Source organism: Ammospiza caudacuta, chromosome 9 (genome assembly GCF_027887145.1).
Source record: "Ammospiza caudacuta isolate bAmmCau1 chromosome 9, bAmmCau1.pri, whole genome shotgun sequence".
Lineage (NCBI taxonomy): Eukaryota > Metazoa > Chordata > Aves > Passeriformes > Passerellidae > Ammospiza > Ammospiza caudacuta.
In genome coordinates this window covers 21,179,793-21,200,650 of record NC_080601.1, presented here as the reverse complement: position 1 = coordinate 21,200,650, position 20,858 = coordinate 21,179,793, and the positions used below count along the sequence as shown (strand labels likewise).

General features: G+C 43.8%; 1 protein-coding gene across 1 annotated transcript in view; it reads left to right on the top strand.

Annotated features, from left to right (window-relative positions):
• Positions 1 to 20,858, top strand: part of ARHGAP22 (Rho GTPase activating protein 22) — a 117,856-nt gene that overhangs the window by 74,892 nt on the left and 22,106 nt on the right. The window contains exon 4 of the mRNA XM_058810469.1: positions 9,610 to 9,738. Within this exon, the coding sequence (XP_058666452.1) occupies positions 9,610 to 9,738 (129 nt within the window). The remainder of the gene's footprint in view (positions 1 to 9,609; positions 9,739 to 20,858) is intronic.

The window sequence follows — 20,858 nt, the reverse complement described above, 5'->3', positions numbered from 1 at the left end:
TGATATTGGTATTTAATTCCAATATTTTGTCATTCTAACATGGACAGATGATGAAGTGAACAGCTCCCTGAGAGCTGGTGACATGTCAGACAGATTCTGAAGGAAAGATTTGTGAGTTCTGAAGCACAACTGTGTGTGAATGGAAGAAGATGAACTGCAACTATGCCCAGGCTCCCAACACTTTCAGATTCTTTTCCATTGGGAACTCTGGCAAGGAAAGCAGTATTAGCATTGGCGGAGGCAGCCCTATACCCTAAATTTGTCTGCTCTGTCAATAGGTACTGCTGTAAGAGGCAGTAAAAGTGCCCTTGCACAGTGAGAGCTCCACCTAAGGGGCCTCTGATATGATGCAGGCTTTGAATTGAACATGCTCAATCTCCACAGCAACCTCCTATCAGGAATCATTATTTGAGTCAAGAGCCAGAAGAATTTAAAGCATTCTAACTCCTGAGGCATCTTTGGATGTGATTAGAATATTGGTACTCTGGAATTCTCACTTGGGATGAAACACGCAAATCATCACAAAGGTGGTGTCATGCAGCTCCTAGGAACTGCTGGTGTAGTAGTTGTTGCTCATGTTAATTATTGCTGATTGACTCCCCTTTGCAATCCTCCTTGCTGGCCTCCTAAACTAGCTGTGACCATATTGCAAACTTTTCATCCCTTGCTGCTAGCTGGTAGAAGCTGATAACAAAGCAGTTAAAATACAACTTGTTTATAGGGATACTGTATGGCTTTGGGGGCACATTTCACAAGCTCCTGAAACCCTGTATTTGGGGAGGCAGTGTGACCATTGTTAATGTCTGTTCCTTTCATGGAGCAAAGTAGCAGTGGGCAGAAGGGGGAGGGATTGGTGCCTGGGCTGTGCTGGTACGAGGGAGATGCTGTGTCCTTGAAAAAAATGTACTTAGTTGCATGTTATGCTGGGCTCATGTGAACTCTAAATATTGGGCTGCTGCAGTAGAAGTGGCCTTTCCTCCACTGTGAGTCACTTCAGCCCCTGAGCTGTACCTCGTGTCCACAGTGAGCAGCACATCCCAGGCAGCGCAGTGGTACTCTCTTGTCTAAAATTGCAAATAACTGGAAACAGGGAGATGTGAGAGCATGGGTGTACTTGTACCATAAATATGTTTTTAATGCCAGAAATATAACTTAAGAATGACTGTGCCTTTTTTATTGAAACTTTGAGAAGTTCAGACAAGGGCAGATAAAGAACATTAAGGAAAAATCAGCTCAATTAGACTCATTACACAGCACTGAACTCATGTAAGCAGGTTTTACAAGCAGAAGTTCAAGGTGAAGCTTGTGTGCAATTCTACTTACTTTTTCTTGAAGAGTGCTTGAAGTTATTTTTCTCTCTTCCTCTTACCTTGCATCATTTTTTTCCTGCTTGCTGTGGTTCCTGGAGTGTGACATCACTTTGCTAGCATTTGGCCTACCTGGAATATGGGCTCTGTTTATTTCCAAGCATTGCTTTATTTGAAGTGGTTGGTAGTCTTAAGCAGTTCTTCACTTTAATTAATAGATAAAAGTCTAGAGTTATAAGGTCACATGCTTTATCAAGAAAGACATCTGCAGGCAGGAGAGTCAAGCTAACCAGACACAGGTTTTATGTATAACAGGTCAAAGATTTAGTTTAATCTCATTTCTTTCATATAGTTTCAGTAATCCTACACTTGAAACTGACAACTGACACAGATCACTACCCTTAGGTTTATATGGGGTTTCTGTAGGCCATGAACCAGTACAGAGAAACTTCATTAGTGACTCAGTTCATGTTAAATCTTGTCAGATGTTTTTGCATAAGAAACCACAGCTCTGAGGTCTCATCTCTTTGTTGGTGCATTTTTAAAGCAGTTTAATGGCTTCTGAAACCACAGAAGGCATGGGAGGGGAGAAGAGATCACAGGGCTTTTGGATTACTTAATAGATGGCAGTGGCTTTAGAATGTTTGCAGGCTTTTACTTTATTCTCTGGGATGAGGTCTAAAATATGGTATCAAAAAACCATTTACAGACTCATCAAAATCCTCTGCAGTGATTTTGACTTGGAAAATTTGATCAAATTCTTCTTGGAGCTACCAAAGAACTTGGTGAAATAAAAAGTGCTTAAGGAAATTATAAATTTAATATTTGACTGAGTAGTCAATGAGATTTTAGTGCATGCTTGTAAATCCTGCCCTACGAAAATGTGAATTGTGTCAGTTTGAGCTGAACTTCCTCATTACAATAAAGGGTATTTAAGATTTCCTTTTTCTCATTGACACAACCAAATGAATGTTGAATGCCAAAATCCCTCTAAGCTCCTTCACAACTGTGGAAATGAAGCACCTTTCACCTACAAAGGTGTCTGTTTCTTTAGAAAAAAATGTGATTATGTTGTCCATTGGAATTGTGACACAGTGAATGTATTTTGATTCAAAGCTTGTTTCTTTCATTTGCACTCCACATGATACTAAATCCTTGTGCCTTGTTTTTTCTTAGTTTTGTAAGCCTTTTCCAATACCATCATGCATCAGCTCCAAATCAGCTTCCAACTCATATATTCCATATATAAATAGATGGGTGGGTGGGGATAGATGGACAGATACAAAAAAAAATATCATGGCAAACACACATCACTGTTTACTGTACTGTTTAATTCCTCACAAATCATACCCCTCCTGGGAAACCCCCAGTTTTCCTTGGTTTTTATCTTACTCCTTGTCTACTTCAAATTTTACTTGCTGTTTTTTCTGTTCTCAGGCAGCCTAAATGGACCATTTCCAGATGAGTTTCATATTCACAGAAAATTTCTCCTTTTATTAAATAATAATTCAGAAAAAAAAAAAGCAGAGAAGTTTAAACTGATGCTGGTGGCAGGTTAGCCCAGGATTCAGCTGTAATAGACAGGCTCTATCTCCAGCACTCAGCCTCATGGAAACCTTTGGTTGGGGTAGAAAGTGCTCAGGGTAGAGGTTCAACATTAGCTGGAATCAAAGGTAAGAAGACTGAAGAAATGAAATTAGGTTTCAAGTGTCTAATCAAAGCATTCTTAATGAACTTTTGCTTGCTCATTGATATTTCTTTAGTCTCTTGATCCAAAGATCAAGATTGGTTTTCTTTGGGTTTTTTTCCCTGCTGTGCAAAGAAAGACTCCCTCTAACAGAGCTGCCATCATTCTTGACAGAATTCATCTCCTGATTTTTCACCTTCTTTCATTATCAGGGTGATCTTTGAGCCCCGAATTCTGATACTCACCTTAAAGTCAATCACAAAGACCAGGTCAGGGAAGATGAATCATGGCAGTTGTTCTTTTTGGCAGTGAGTGCTGGTTTTTGACCATTTGTCAAGACCTTTGTTGCTGCTTGTCTGCAGCCAGAGGCTTCCTGTCACTACATGCTGCAGCTCTGAGGGCAGACACGGCAGCTGGGCCGTGTTCCCACCAGGCACCCTCCCCATCCCGCCCGGAGCTGCTGCTCAGCCCCCCCTGGAACCGCTGCTGACAGCGCTGCTGTCTGCACCAAAGCCCTGCAACCAGCCAACACACACTGCAACCAGCCAACACACACTGCAACCAGCCAACACACACTGCAACCAGCCAACACACACTGCAACCAGCCAACACACACTGCAGCCAGCCACCAAACACTGCAACCAGCCACCAAACACTGCAACCAGCCAACACACACTGCAACCAGCCAACAAACACTGCAACCAACCAACAAACACTGCAACCAGCCAACACACACTGCAACCAGCCACCAAACACTGCAACCAGCCACCAAACACTGCAACCAGCCAACACACACTGCAACCAGCCAACAAACACTGCAACCAGCCAACACACACTGCAACCAGCCAACACACACTGCAACCAGCCACCAAACACTGCAACCAGCCAACACACACTGCAACCAGCCAACACACACTGCAACCAGCCACCAAACACTGCAACCAGCCAACACACACTGCAACCAGCCAACACACACTGCAACCAGCCAACACGCACTGCAGCCAGCCAACACACACTGCCAACACCCAACACACACTGCAACCAGCCAACACACACTGCAACCCGCCAACACACACTGCAACCAGCCAACAAACACTGCAACCAGCCAACACACACTGCAACCAGCCAACACACACTGCAACCCGCCAACACACACTGCAACCAGCCAACAAACACTGCAACCAGCCAACACACACTGCAACCAGCCACCAAACACTGCAACCAGCCAACACACACTGCAACCAGCCAACAAACACTGCAACCAGCCAACACACACTGCAACCAGCCACCAAACACTGCAACCAGCCAACACACACTGCAACCAGCCACCAAACACTGCAACCAGCCAACACACACTGCAACCAGCCAACAAACACTGCAACCAGCCACCAAATACTGCAACCAGCCAACAAACACTGCCAACACCCAACAAACACTGCAACCAGCCACCAAACACTGCAACCAGCCAACACACACTGCCAACACCCAACAAACACTGCCAACCCCCAACAAACTCTGCAACCACCCAACAAACACTGCCACCAGCCACCAAACACTGCCACCAGCCACCAAACACTGCCACCAGCCACCAAACACTGCAACCAGCCAACACACACTGCCAACACCCAACAAACACTGCAACCAGCCACCAAACACTGCAACCAGCCAACACACACTGCCAACACCCAACAAACACTGCCAACCCCCAACAAACTCTGCAACCACCCAACAAACTCTGCAACCCCCCACCAAACACTGCCAACACCCACCAAACACTGCCAACACCCACCAAACACTGCAACCACCCACCAAACACTGCAACCACCCAATAAACACTGCCACCACCCACCAAACACTGCCAACACCCTCCAAACACTGCCAACACCCACCAAACACTGCAACCAGCCACCAAATACTGCAACCAGCCAACAAACACTGCAAACACCCAACAAACACTGCAAACACAAACGGGGCAGTGTGTACACCTACACAAGCTACTGCAGTGGGTAACTTCTCATGTAAGCACAATACACAAGCACATCAGTAAGAGGAATGATGTAAGAAATGGATGAAAGGCAAACCAGAGGGAGGAGGTGGAAGTAAGAGAAGTTGCCGAAGCAAAGAAAGAAGATGCCAACTTCAGAACTCAACAACAGCTGTGCTTGAGAATATCAAAGTTCCTCCTTTTACATGCAATGGGGCAGTCTCATCCCCCATGCAGAAGTCCAGTCCTGTTCCCTCTGAATTTCTTTTCCATACGGACAAAGGGAATCTAAGGCTTGGCTTCACAAGTGATCTTAAGAAGGTTAAGCTTGAGTGAATGAGGTTCAAGGCAAACAAAAAAATTCAAGCTTTTCCTCATTGGAAAGGGCTGTATGAAGGCAGAGATGCAGCCTGTCTGTTGCAGTTCTTTGAACAGGAATATAGGGCAGGACAAGTGTAAGAAAATGGTACCTTTTGTTCTGCATGTTCCAGTGAATGCTTACGTGTCTAAGGATGGTCAAAAAAAGAATTTTCTGTAAATAGGGCCTTGAAGAGTAGATGGTGACCCCTGCTGCTGCTGCAGCACCCCATCTCACCTTTAGCAAGATTTAGTCTCAGTGTTTTTGGACTTGACCTTCCCTTTTGTGGGGCATGGGGGGAAAGCTGAAAGGAGGATCATATCTAAGGATTGGGAGGCAGACATTACTCTGAGGTGGCTGCTGCCATTGTCAGGTCATGGCTCCCAGGCCACATGAAATGAAGGAAACATGAGTGGAGGCAGAGGACAGCAGTTCTGCTAGCTTGAGTTAGTCTGTTCCTGGAGAGGAGAGAGCATTTGTGCACTGCAGCTGGGGCCTGGAGCTAAACTGCTCCCTCAGGGAAAGGTACCTACCAGGGTGGGTAAAGCACTTTGGCAAAGGTACCTTGGGGCAGGGGCAGCAAAGCATTCAAGTCAGCTGGGACCTGCAGCCCTTTTGACGGGGAGCACAACCAAACAGGTCTCTTAATCCTTCTAGGCTTTTACATGCGCTGTGTATGCTGACAGGGCTGCCATCACCTTTCCCACTCTTCAGGCTGTTTGTTTTCTGTACACTGGATGAGAGGAAAAACAAGCTGCCAACTTGCTTTGTGGATAAGGATGGAATCCAGTGCATCCTGTCCAGCATTCACAGCGAGGCTGCAGCAGGCAGCTGAATACAGGGTCCCCTGGTCATAGGCTAATGCTAAAGCAGTGGACTCTTCATCCCCAGAGTTAAGCCCCCTGTTCCTGCCACATCTTTTGACACACTTGCACTCTGTTTGTGTTTGCAGACAGTTTTATTTTGTCTTTAGTCTGGAGATTAAAGTAGCTTTGAGCAAAAGGACTGGAATGTCTGCCCATGGCAATCCTGAGCTACTCAGGGTTTGTCTCTGAGGCCCAGTCCTGTTCATATGGGAGCTTGATTAAAGATGAGTGAGAAAGGGATGGAGCTCCCTTAGTGGCAGAGAAGAGCTGAATTCAGTAGCTGAATATGAACTTCATCCTGCTGTGAGAGGCAAAACTAAAATTCTGTCTCCAAGGGTTTCTGGGCAGGAAGCTTTGAAATTGTTTTCTAAGACAATCCCTAAAGTCTAGTGTGTTTGAATTGATGGAGTGTTGTGTTTCCAATTGAAACCTGAAATCCATGATAGGATCCTGCTTTGTGTCTGAGCCCATAAAAGAAATAATCTGTAAATTTCAGGTAAAATTCTAGACTTCAAAGAAGTTTCTTGTGACATTGTTTCCTTGGGTTCTTTGTTTGTGGAGGTTGTTGGGTAGGTTTTTTTTTGTTGTTGTTGTTTTTAAGAAGTTCTAGGTGTTCAAATTGACTGTTTCTCATTCTTGTGACTACCAATGCTGAAAAGCTGTTGGATGTCACAACAATCTAGAGAGATATGTGTCTGAACTCTGCCTTTAAAAACCCCTAATTTTTCTGCTTGATGCCTCAAGGATGTGGTGGAAGTAACCTGCCAAGTGTACAAAGAAATATGAGTAAAATGTTGCTAAAAAGAAAAATGTTTACAAGTGGGTCTCCATGCTCTGCCACTGGATAGTCACATTATGCTAACATAAGCAATTCCGAAGTGCTTATTTCTTTTTTCTAAACTGGCCTTCATGTGTGGAGTTGCTTTCATTTGCTTGTACTTACATGTCTAGCACTACTGACTCTCCCACAGGCAGATTGTGGGGTCATGGCCTTGCTCCTATTTCAAGTTACAGTGGGGAAAGCCAAACATGGAGGAACTATATGTAGTCTTTGGCAGAATCTCAGGTCTGGTGTGTACAGAAATCTGTTTTTCCCATCCAGTTTTTGCTATTTGCAGACACAAATAGAAGTATAAATGTTTTTATATTTTTCCCCTAAATGCTTGCATGAAAACTGTCTCTGAAGGTTTGGAAAGCAGCTGGCTGGTCCAAAGTAGCATCTTAGGGGAAGGGGAGTTGTAGTCAGCTGGTACAGTAATTCCTTGGGAAGATGCTGATGCCAGTTTTGCAGAAGTCCAGTAAATCATCATCCTCTGCCTATTGTGCTTCTTATAGCAATCTTTGTACGGGTTAGTGCAGCTAATTCCACTGAAATTACAGTTTTTGATCAATTCTAAGACAAGCTTCTGGTCTCTTATTGCCCTTCATGGCTTGGGTGGGCAAGATCTCAGCTGATCCCTTTAAACTTAAGAACAAGATGTATTTTAGTCTTGACCAAACTCAGTCGTTTGCTGGTGGTGGGTGGGACCCATACAGTAAATGTCTTTTTGAGGCTGTTTCTTTCCTTTGAGGAATGATGGCCTAACTTGAGTTCAGGCCACCTATGTGCCAAATGCCACATCCTGAAACCCATTTCTGATGTGTATTGAGGGCTGTGGAAAGCCCCTTTCAATTGTATCTCCTATGAAACATTTGATTATGGGAAAGGGTGTGTCAGCAGGTCAGCTGGGCAAGGTGCAAGAATTCGACTTCACAACCTCTGCATTCACCATGAGGCTGAGTATGCTGGTAAAAAAAATTTAGCAGTGACAGGAATTCCACAGGCTGCGGTTCCCTGCACAGGCAGTTTTGTATGCAGAGGATGAAGCATGTCATCCCTGCAGAGGACGATGGGGGGACATTGATCTGTTCAGATGCCTGCACCTAGCCTTGAGCTACAGAGCTGTGCTCTCATATACCTTAAGGAATATGAATAATTCAGTAAATCAAAAAACAGGAGACTGTCCAAGAGGATTTGGGCACATGTGGGGAAAAAGCATCATGGCTTTTGTTTCTTAAGCTGCACAGCTAGTCCCTGGTGGCTGCTGTTTCTCCTCTTTACTGAAAGACTGCCTCAGTTTCCCAGTTAAGTGAATTGCTTCTCGGAGAACCACAAAATACTTCCCAAAGCATCTCATTTTACCACTTCTGCTTTGCAAATCAATAAATGTTCCACGAGTGTGTCAAGGCAAGAAAACAATTAATAGCAAGAAAAAGTACTTCCTTGGCTTGCAGGCAGCTCCCAGCTTGCTTCTTTCCCCAGATTAGCGAGGATTTAAGAAGCACATGTTCTGTGTATGCTAAATCAGCTCTGCAGAAACCACAGCATACCGTCATTCTGCCCTTATCTCTGAATTCCAGGGGCAGGCAATCTCAGCTGCTCAGCACAGGCTGGCAGCCTCAGCCTGCCAGGAGGTGCTGAGAGCCATGAAAGCGTGGAAATGGCAGTGACACAGGGCTCAGATGTTATCTGCACAGCACAGCCAAAGGCAGTTTCCATGGTGATGGGGAAGCTCCAGGCTGCTGGGGATGCAGCTGCTGAGTTGGACAGGACCAGCAGCCTTTTCATACAGAGGCTCGTCTAATAAGGCTTTTATGTGTTTATGTGGCACTCGCTAGGTTGTATCCAGCTCTGGAACATAAAATGAAGGGTGAGGGGAAGATTTAAATTGTTGGAGTGAGTGCTGACCTAAAAATGAAACTGGAAAAGCAAGGTCAAAATGTTTCGAGTATTGAAGTATCCACAAGGGACAGGTTTTTGTGACAGCTTGAGTGAATTTGATATTCTGGTCAGTGCTTTTCTGCACACCAACATTAATAGCTCCTAAAATTCTTACATCAAGTGGAAGAGTCAGAATCATATCCCCAGCTCTTAACTTTCTTCTAAATTGGATCCAAAGTCAGAATGGGTCTCTTTCTCTGTATTGAGACTATAAATATCCCAGAGACTTGGGGAAAGTGGATGATCTTGTGACTTCTACATTTGAAGCATTTTAAAATATTTTACACTCCACTTGGTCCCTCTTTTGGATAAAAATCTCTCAATACCTCAGCACAGGTATGTGCAATTAATTTCTTAATTTTCCTATAGAGTCTTACGGCCTGTGCTTTTACTTTTCTTATTGCTGACACAGTAGATACAACATCTCCAGGTTTCCCACACTGGAAATGCATAATTTGCACTTCTGCTTTGATCTTTTGTCAACCTGTGCTCTGTGGGTGCCACAGCACATCTGCAGGAATTGTCTGTAAACTTGCTCAATTAAAGTAGTAATTTAATTATTTTGACTGAGATTTTTGGCGGTGTTAAACTTTGGTTGCTCTCTTTTAAACAAGATGCTAAAAGAGATTTGTGTTCTGTCTTTCAGGTGGCGCAGGGGACCGGGAAAAGATGCCTGCCAATCATGAGGCTTTCCTGCTCATGGCTAATTCCCAGAATGAAATGGAAGATTGGGTGAAAGCCATCCGACGGGTTATATGGGCTCCATTTGGTGGAGGTATTGCAAATAGCTCACATGCACATAAATTAAAACATTTGCCTCAAGGTAAAGCATATTCTTGTGATACTAGGATATGTGTTACACTGTAAAATCATTGAGATATCTAGATAAGCTCCTGATTGTCTGAAGTGTTTTGAAGCAAGGGATGGGGTTGATTTTTTAATTTTTTTTTTTGTAGGGGATGGACAGGAGTGAAAGGGGAGTGCACATCCACAGTGTATAACTATCTCAGAAAGGGGTGGTAGTAACAAACATACTACTGTCAGTATTCAATTCTTTACAGCAAAATATTCAGCGGACCTTATGGGAATGAAGAATTCTGTCCCGTTATCTCAATTTTCTTCCATAAGGCAGATGCCCATCTTGACCATCCATACAGCCAGAAACAGCAAAACTTTAATTAAATTAATATAGGGCCCAGCTGGGAAGGCAAAGCTTCCACTGGCTTCACTGGGATGTAGCCTGAGGAAGAAGAAGATCAGGCTGAGTGAACACCTGTAGGGTAATACAGCTGTTGACAATCCCTGTAGTTAAAATGAACAAAACATCCAGATTTTCATTGTTGATATTCTACCACAATCTTTGAATTCTCAAGTCAGTAGACTAGGTAGGAGTTGTTTTCCTGGTTTTGCATAGAACAAGGACTCACAGATGTCTTTTTCTGGGTTTGGTGTTGGTGACAGCTGCTGCTGGCCTGGTACTGGACACTGCTTTGAAGTGGCTTGGGTACTGCTGATAGAGTGCATGCAGAGTGATATCATGTGCAGACAGTCCTGTCAGCCTCTTGTGAGAGGTACAGATAAAAAAGTGACAGATAAGGGTTAGGTAATACAATTACTCCTGCTGAAATGAAGTTACTACTTTTCCTGGATCTAGGGGGGAAAAAGTGACCTTGATGTACTAAGACCTAGTGTTTGTTAATAACTTTTGTCCTGGGTTTGGGGTTTTTTTGGTGGTTTTTTTTTTTTTTCAAGTGACTCTTGAAATTTGGGTTCTCTGGTAGCAGCACTTGGTTTGTCTGGAGGAGATACGATCTCTACTGATACTGATGCAGTTCTTTCCAAGGTCCTCTTTTCACTTAGCAGAGAAGATGTAGGTGCAAAAGTTAGCTTGTGTCTGATCTGAAGTTAGGTGTGATGCTGTTGTGCTGTGGGCAGAAAAAGCCCTCTTTGCTAGTAGAAAACTGTGCTACCAGAGTTTCTCCTCAAACATGAGGATGTGCTTCTTCTGCTTCCCTTCTGAATTCCAGTCCACACTGAAGGGTCTTTTAGACTGAGGTCAGTGTAGATCCTCCATCAGAAGTCTCAGACTCTCAGAGCTGGTATTTCTGGAGCTGTTTGTAGTTGATGTAATGGTGTGTATTTTATAACTTTGCAATGTGCATTCAAGAGATACTCTGAGGAAAAAGGAGAAATTCAGTAATGACAAAGGGTGCACTCTCTAGTAATAGCCATCTTTAGGGCATGATATTGTCAGCACTGCTGGTATCAGTGCAAATTTGACTTTGTGTTTTGCTTGCGTTTTGTCCGTCTCTTGAAGTAGTTTCAAAACAAATATCTTCAAGTATTAAAATAATAAATAATTAAAAATCATAATATTTTATGAAGCATGAAAATGGCATAAAGGTAGTGATGGATTTCCTGGTTTTTTTTTTTTTGTTTGTTTCCTTATGGGACTAGTATTGTCCTGATTAATTGGCTAATTTTCTTTACATTTGAATTTCTCTGCAAAGCAGTCAAATAATATTTTGGTCTTTTCTTTAAATGAAGCACATACTCTCACATTGATTCCAGGAAATGGAGCCTTATGAGGCATCAAAAAATATTAAATAATGAGAATGTGAAAGCCAGGCAGCACAGGGGAGATTAGTGCAGGGGGAAATACAGGAGCTTCTGTTTGTTGCTATTTTCACATCCTGCAGACTAGATGTGGTTCAGTGATCAAAGTCAGTAAAGGCTGCTCTGGCTGTTGGTGAGAGCCAGCTTAAGCACTGTAGAAGGGAAACACTGGAGTTTGCAGAGTTGGAAAGAATTGCAGTTGTGTATCAATGTTTTTTCTCTATCTGTGGATAAAAACTGGCCAAGGACATGGGTACATGCTGGGCAGTCAGTCTGGCCTGAGCTCTCTGCCCTAACACTCAAATACTTAGCCTGAAGCTAGCTTGACCGTGCCTGCTTTGCAGTCCAAGCCGCAAGAGCAGATCCTTTCGTTGTGGCCACTTCTCTGAGCTGGCCAAGCACCAGCTCCTGTCAGGAGGGGTCTCCTGCCCCCCAGCAGCTGTGTCCCACCACGCTGCCTTCTGCTGGCACTGGTGCTGTGAGTTGTGCCATAGGAAACGACCTGGGGAGGATGAGTTTGTAGGTAGACTGATTCCTTGGCCTTTCCAACAATGAAGCTGCAGCGCCAGTAATTCCACTGGGGATACACGATGGCGTGGAGAGGGGCAGGCTGCTTCATTCTGCCTGCAACCCACACATAAATTGGCTTAAAGAAACCACTGAGGAGCTGCATCCTCAGTTTCTTTGCATTTCAGAAAGAATGCGTGGGAATGCCAGTGACTGGGAAACAGTAAAGATATTCAAACTGTTGTTCCCAATGTTTTTTAGCCAATTTGGGGAAATGATCAAACTTACACCTTCTCCATCATAATCAGAGCAGGACAGTTTCTCTGAGTGAAATTCCAGCTTAACTCAAATTTGGGAGGAGAATAAACATAGCTGTCTCTGTTTTAATGGAATAATTTGAACTCTGCTTTGCCATCACCACTATTTGAAAGCTAAGTCTTATCTATCAACACTTTTTAATATATTAAGCTAAAGGGAGGAGTTAAAAAGCAGGCTTTATTATTAATATGTAAATATCCAGCCCTGGAGAAGGTTGATATGGTGTAAAAATGAATTATGCCAAGATAAAAGGAGTGGCTTAACCACACTTTAATCTTTGCTGATGTATTGAAGAAACATAAATAAAAAAGGGTTGAGGGTACCTTCTTATGTTGATGAGTGCTTATGAACTGTGCTTAAAGGTGAACAGCAAAGGTTTCTTAAAATAAAACAGAAAACTGCCCAAAGCAGCTGAGGTTCACAAATTACTGATTGAAGACACAGTCAGATTTAAAAGCTGTATGGAATGCGTTCTTTGAAATACTCTTCAAATGTGGCCTTAAAATAAAATTGTCGAGTTCCTAAGTCTTTTGAAGAAGAGCTGTCTTGTTTATAGGGAAAATAATTTCTAACAAGTTTCCTTGAGTTTCAGGCTCCTGAATTCCTGGGTCTAGTACATCTCATTTAGAGCAGAAGATTGTGTAAACTGAGATTTGAGAGTACTCCATACATTTTGATTGTCGTTAAGAAAGAAGTTTGTCACAGTGACTTGATAAAAGTGAGTTTTGGAGCACATTCTGACAGAGGATGATTCAAACTGGTTTTTATGATCCTTCATACCTCTGTGATTAATTTTGCTCCATGTTTGTACCACTAAAAGCTTATCTGGAGAGTCCTTCTGTGTCCTCCAGTCGTGCTGTTCAGTGAGTGCTCATTAATGTGAAGGGCAGGCACAGTGCCACAGTGCTAAATCAAAGGGTTTGTGGCCATAGCCTTGGGTGAGAATGACCCTGCACTTGCTCTCTCAAGCTGGATTGGAAGTTTTTGATGTGTCTGGGGGAGAGAGAGGAGGTCTTGGTCTGTACAAGTGTGGTGGGACTGTACTTCCAGTCTGAGGAGGTACAGCCACTGCAGAGAAGTTCCTTTCCATGTGCCTTCCTCATTTCTGTCTTACATCAGCTGTAAAGCAGAGTTTGTCTAGGACTGAATTTCTGGCCATGAGAGACAAAACCTAAACTTTTTGGTGCCTGAGTTGAATGCCAGGTGGCATAATTCTCTCACAGCTCAGCACAGCATGGGGACAGAATCATTCTGTGTTAATCTTGATTTATGTTTGTGTTTGTTTTGTTTTGTTTACATATTCTGTCTTGCCATGAGCAGTTCCTTGCTTCTCTGCCAGAAATGCATGTCTCAGCCCCTTTCTTTCTCCATTACTTTATCCTAATTTCTCCTCCTCTTCATCCCAAGCTTTCATCAGTTACTTGTGATGGAGGGGAGGTGAAGCAGTTGGAAGGGATGTGTTTCCCCTTAGGCAAATATGAAGAGCTTTACCCTGTGACAAAGTAATTGTGTTGCCAGAGCTTCATGAATAATTTTTTTTTTATTCAGGAGGAATAGTCCCTGTAAAACTGGTGGGGTCTGAAGAGATGTCCATTGAGGAAGCTGTTCTACTGTCACTAATTCCAGACACCTTTCCCATATAGATAAACCATGATGTGTGCATTCTTATTCTTCTGCCAGCAAAGTCTAGGGTTTTTGGGAATCAGGACCCTGTGAAATTGTCTTGTATTAGGGGAGAGCTGAAAGATGTGGGACAAGGTGTCTGAGGTGTAATTTAATTCCTGGCTCCATGTCCTAATGCGTGATGGAAGATTAACTCTGCATGGGGCTAATTAGGAATCCTGCTTTTGATGAGTAAATATCTTTGAGATAACATCTGCATGAGAGCAAACATGACTGTTTTGAAGGGCCAGATATTGATATTACATGCAAATCCACCAGGATGCCAAACTATTTAGGAGCTAGGGTACAACATTAAGTTTTTGGAGTCTTGAGTTTTAATTTTTTCCACCTGTAAGATGGGAATTTTACAGTAAGAGCCATGTCAGTGAATTTAAAATGCTAAAATACCACTGAAGAGGTAATGAAGAGGAGGAGGGATTTGGCTTCTGTTATTTGCCCAGTCTGAAGACAAAGATGTGATTTCTACTCCCTTGTTTGCTGGGTCCCACAGGGTGACAGCCTCAAGAAGGATTCCTGGCTGGGTCAGGAGGAGCCCCTTCAGGAGGTGTCAGGGTGGGCTTCCCCTGGCCAGGCTGCCCCAGGTGTGTGGGGAGTGGCACTGGGTGTTTGTTGTGCCTGATACCTGCTGTTATCTCTGCCCTGAGACAGCTGGCGCCTGATGCAGCTTATCAGTGTTTGCTCCTGCTGCTGTCTGATGCTGGGAGATGGGCCCAGCCAGGGCAAGAGGAAGAGAAGGATGATGGGGGTTATGGGGTCAGTACCTGCCCAGGACCAGGGGATGCCCGAGTCAGCTCAGATGTGAGGAGCTGCTGGGTTAGCCTTGCCCCCAGGCAAAAGTGTCACAAATGGTACACAAATGGTAGATGTGGAAACTAAGATAGAGTAACTAAAGTAAGCTAGCAGTGGATCCTGCTGCCAGAACTGTTTACAACAGAGAATGTTTTAAGATCTGTTTCTGAGGCCTGATTAAGTTTGTTTTTTTTTTTTTTTTTCTGATGTATCTCTGTCAGATATATCTGGGGCTTCTATTACTGCTTTATGACCAACATATTTTTACCATCCTGTTACAGCCTTGAGGTAGGGAAACACAATTGTCCTAATTTTTTGTTAAGGAGGGATCTGAAATATTGAGCAATCAGATGACTTGCCTGAGGTGACAGTGACTGTCTGTAAAAGAACCACTCTGATGGCATTGTTCTGCAAGGCTCATAGAAATATTCCACCCATGGACCTTGACTATAGGGATATGTTTGGAAAAATGCCATGGGGTATGATGCTGAAGAGAAGAGGGAACCAGGAGATCTGGTGGATTTTCAAGGGTTACTTCCTTCAATCTCAAGAATCCTCTTGCCTGGGCAGGAAACTGAGCAAAGGTGGCAGAGGTCTGCATGGTTGAACAAGATGCTTGTGACAAAGCTCATTAGCTAAAAAGGAAGCATAGAAGTAGAAGCAGGGACAGGTGACCTAAGAGGAGGAGTAGAGAGAAATTGCTGAGCTTGTAGGAGTGGACTTGGGAAGGCTAAAGCAATCTGGAGTTGGATCTGGCAAGGGATGTGAAGGGCAGTGCTGGGGCCAGGACTGTTTAACAGCTTTGTCAATGACCTGGATAGTGGGGCAGAGTACACCCTCAGCAAGCTTGCAGATGATCTTGGGAGGACTGATTGGTGCATCAGATGATTGTGACAACATTTAGAGGGGTCCTGATAGGCTGAAGGAAGGAATGAACAGGAACCTGATGAAGTTCAACAGAGAGTAATGCAAAGTCCTGCACCTACAGATGATGAACGTAGGCAGCAGCACATATGGGGAGCTGACTGACTGGAAAGCAGCTTTGCAGAGAAGAACTGGGATGCTCTTGAACAAGTTGAATGCGAGCCAGCAATGCACCCTTGTGGCCAGCAAATTCCTGGGCTGCTTTAGGAGGAGCCTTGCCAGCAGGTTCAGCAATGTGAGCCTTCACCTCAGCACTAGTAATTGAACATCTTCTGTTCTTTGTCCAGTTCTGGTCTGCCTGAGACCAGAAGGCCATGGGATCACTGGAGTGAGTCAAGTGAGAGGTCACTAAAATGATTAAAGGATTGTGCAAGAACATGCTTAGAGAAGCTGAAGAGGTTTGGATTGTTTAACCTGAAGAAGAGAAGGGTCAGAGTGGTTCTTATCAAGGATGATGTATAGTGTGTAAGTATTTCATGGAAGAGTCTAAAACTAGAATCAAAACTAAAGCATGTCAAGGTTTTCCTTACTGACTTTTAAAGATCTTACCTTTAGAAGTCAGATCCTGCTCCCCTGCTCCTTGCATGTGTTTCACCTCTAAAGCTGCTGGTCCAACACTCTCAGTGATGGTCAGTGCTGGTGCCCAGGCTGGGCTGGGCTCTGAGTGGAGACTGTGCTTGGTCATCCCAGAGCAGGAATGGGTGTTCTTGGAGTGCTGTATCAGAGCTCATTGAAGGTTACAGATTGCCTGAGGTATTTCTGATGAAGTTTGACTTGGATAAACATCCATGTGTTTGGTGTGCATCCTGTCTGCATCTCAATGAATGGCTGTGCTTAGGTTATCAACCCTGGGATATGGGGAGGCTTGGGATATGGAAAAGCTTCAGGACATAAGAAAGCCATGTCTGGCTTTCTGAATGGATCAAAGTGCCTAATGTGCTAAACGTTGGCTATGAATGGGGATCTCAGTCCCTGCCAGGTTCCAGGATGGCCAGAAATCCAGGTGAGTAATTTTATTCCATACTAGAGGTTTCAGACTCCATGATCCTTTCATTTGAACCCACAGCTGGGATCCATCTCTACTGATAAGACACTGGTAGCAACAATTACACTATGTCATAACTCTTTTTTACTTACCAACACCCAGAAGTTTTGTAAATCTTTTCTGTGCAGTGGGGGCATCACCAAGAGCACCGCTTGGAAAAGGTGACCTGCTGATCGAGTGCTTTCTACAGACATAGCTTCAGACAGTCATTTAGAAGCTGTCCTTTAAACATAGAGAGACATATGTAAGAGTCAATAAGTAAAAAATTCTGTAAAATATGATTTTAGGATGTGGGGAGAAAGAAGTTGTCTAGGGCACATTGGTCCAGATCACTGCTTGATAAAAAGCATTTGTTGCTGCTCTTGCTTTTTTGTTCTCTAAATGCCTTTGCCTTTCTTTAGAGAGAAATAGAGCAATAAACACAGGGGTTGGCTCTGGGTTCAGAATGCTGTGGTTAAGTGATATTTAGGTCTGTTTATAATCTTTTCTCTGTGAGCACAGTTACAATCTCAGTTTGGAGCACAAACTGGTCAGTCCATCACTGGGTAATTTATAGTGCTGCTTAGTCAGTTCCTTTGCTGGCATATTTTAGAGAGATGGGAAGGCACATCACACAGGTTAACAAGAATCTACTGTGGTAGAAAGGTGAGCATAGCTATTTGCAAATCTTTAACCCAGAGTGAGCTGTTTTATCAGTCAGTAAACAGAAGCCTGTTTACCCTCAAAAGATTTAATTTCCCCTGTAAGGGTTGAGACCCCAGCACAGAGCTGGTGAGGGGTGTGGGGACATAATTTTGGTTTGGGAAGGATCTGACCAAAGTGCTTGGAGAGGGAGGAAATGGGAAAATTTCTGTACAGAAGATATTAGTGCTGAAGTTTTTCCTGCTGGGTTCAGCTCTATGACTGATCACCTGTTACCAGTTCACTGCCAGTTTTCAGCAGATAAAAGATGTTCAAGTGCCCAGGTTTACCTGGGTTAAAAAATGAGTCTGTACAAGGTTCAACCTTCTTGTAAAATAGGGAACTTCGGCTATGGCTCTAACTTTGATACTAGGCCCTTTGTGTTCAAATAAAGCAATTTCCTAGATTTGAGATCCCTCAGATCTGCTTGAGTGTACCTGTATATTAGCTAATCCTCTAATTCAGCATCTAAAAATACACACACCCCATGGGCACTTGCTGGAGCTGTGCAAGCCAAGTTTGCTCACAGTCAGAGATGAGGAGAAATCCTCTGAGTTCATGCAGGTTCACCACTCCTGTCTGTTGCAACCAGACCCAAGATTGAATTTCACCTGAGTTAGACGCCAAGCCTGAAACATACCTGGATTTTCAGGGGTTGTGGGAGCTGTAGTGAGCTTTCCAGCCAATCTCAAGGCTTGTAGTGATGTGTAAAGGCAGGGTGCTATCTTCTGTTCTGGTACCTGCAAGAGAATAACTGCAACAGTGCCAGCTCAGGAGAGCAGGGCTGGGGCTCTCTCCCTGCAATGACACTGGGAAAGAAAACCTCCAGCTCCCCTGCAGCAGGTTTGTGGGAGATGTAATGTCTGAACAATTTTATAAACCTAAGCTGTTTCTTAGAAAATGAGAGCTGCTAAACTTTTCTGCAGTTAAAGAACTTCATACCAGTGTGGGAAGAGGGAGTTCAGTCTCCATTACCCATTCTCTCCTTGGCATATGTGTATAGGGAGATCTCCAGGTGGAAGTTTTCATGATCTATGCAATGTGGCAAATTCTTTGGATTATATTGCTACAATTGCAGTATCAAGTATACTTCTGGATCCTGCAGCCCCTGCAGTCCAGTGATTATGTGTGAACCTTGGATTTCATTTTTGACAAATGTGGTTAACAGAGAAAGCAGGATCAAAGGGTGACGTGCAAATTCAAAACACAGAAGAAAAATTGTGTGTATATATATATATAGTGATTTTTATTCCAGTCTCATCATATTCTGTAGTCTGTCATGAATTTTAACCCCGTGTTTTTAAAAGGTTTGAGAGCTTCATGTAAGAAGACAGGTGCTACTTGTGGAGTGTGTAGCACAGTGTTGCTGTCAGAGGACACCTATAGCTGCAGAGTTTCCTTGTGCAGGGAGCAACACTGAAGCAGCTGTCATTTTCTGCTTCACTTCTGATGCTTATGAGAGCAAGCATGTGCTCCAGAATTTTCTCTCACCAGAGAGCTGTGTTTGCTGTTTGGAGAAGAGTTTGCATCAGCTTCATCATCTCATAGCATTGTAAATTCTGCTCAAGTCTGATCATGCTTTAGTCATTGTGTCCTTGGCCACAGAGAAGCTGTGAATTTCACAGATTAATTATACTTTGGGTATAACAATATCCATGTTAAACATCATGACTTTCTATTTCATTGGATGCCTCCTTGTTCCTGTGTTCTGAGAGATGGAAAACAGAAATGGAGAAGTGAATGGAAGAACAAAATCTGTATTTGCTATCTCCTGTGCTTCCATCCCAAACACTGAATCCTAGGCTCCATAATGTTATTAGCAGATGTGGCACAATTTGAGGTGTTATTCCAGGAAATAGTGCCAGAGATTCTGGTGGCATCTCAGCTGCTTAAAATCAGATTTGTTGTGCTCACCAGTTAGCATTGTGGGCAGGCTCTCCCTAACCTGCAGCCTGTTGTGTTCACCACAAGGGAAGAGAAGACAATAAAAGGGTGAAGAATACTGAGGAGCTCATTTGTGCCTTGGGTTTAAGGATTTCCATCACTTTCTAAATATTCTTTAGTGTGCTTTAAATACTGCCTGGTGTATTGACTGGCCTTCAGGTGTCTAGCTGTGCAGAACCATGTTACTCAGAGTATACCTTAAATAGCTAGGGAATACCTTACTATCTTGCCAGTCATAGAATATTTGAGTTTGAAGGAACTCACTAGGATCATCAAAGTCCCAGCTTCTGGCCCTGCACATGAGCTCTAAGAATCACACCATCTTCAAGAACTGAAGCTTTTGATCCTGGTACTGACTTCATTTATGGTGAGAAGCACTCTATTCTTCAGGAGTGGGCAAGGGGTGGGCCACTAAGTTCAGGTGAGTGTGCTGTGTACAGTGACCACAGACCTTTTAACAGCTGAAGCAGATAAGCAGGTTCAGAGAGGATTTTTTGTTGTTGTTGTTGTTTGTTTGTTTTCTTTTCCTGAAAAGAGAGAAGTTTTCTCTAACTTATCCAATAGTGATAAAATTGCCCAGAAGCCCGGTGCAAGGGTTTTGCGTGGTGACTGCTGCAGATCTGCAGTCACATGAGTGCATTTTGTGAATGGAGTGGTGGCCTGACCTCTGTGAAACTGCACAGGGCATTGCATGGTAAGCGTTTTTGTTAATGACAGGCTTCTTACCCTGAGAGCGAGAGCTGGGCGGGGTGAGTGTTTTCCTGCAAGTGAAGTGCCTGGGTATTGGTTCACATGCAGGGAATTGTAGTCTCTTCCTCTACCAGTAATTCAGCTGAGTTATTAATTCAGGCAACTTCTCTGTAAAGAGCTAAAGCAGAGGCAGTAAGCACCAAAAATCCTGCCCAGGTCAAGGAGTGTAGCTTTTCCTAAATTTTGTTAGACTTTCCAGCATGTCCCAGAGCTGTGGAGGTACTCTCAGAGCATGCTGAGGCTACTGTGGGGAAACGTTCCCTTCCAAAACTAGGTTTCTGCTTCTGTTGCTTTGAGAGCAGATGGGAGGCCAGACCAGGTACCCGTTTGCCTGCAGCACAGTAATATTGCCTGTATCAGGAAGGATCCAAAGTGTGGCACGCAGACAGCAACTGTTGCTCAGCTTTTCCAGCTATCTGGAATAGATCTGACAAGCAATTAGAGCATGAATATATTACAGGGCCGATGGGGGATGCCTTTGTTAAAACTTGTGACCCATACTTAGCTGCTGTTTACATTGGCGGCTGCTGCGAGGGTGGGCAAGACCCTACCTGCCTGTCTTTCTGCTCTCCCCTTCCCCGCGCGCAGCGCTGCAGCCCATTGGATGTTTCAAATGCTTTCTGCACAAGTCATAATTA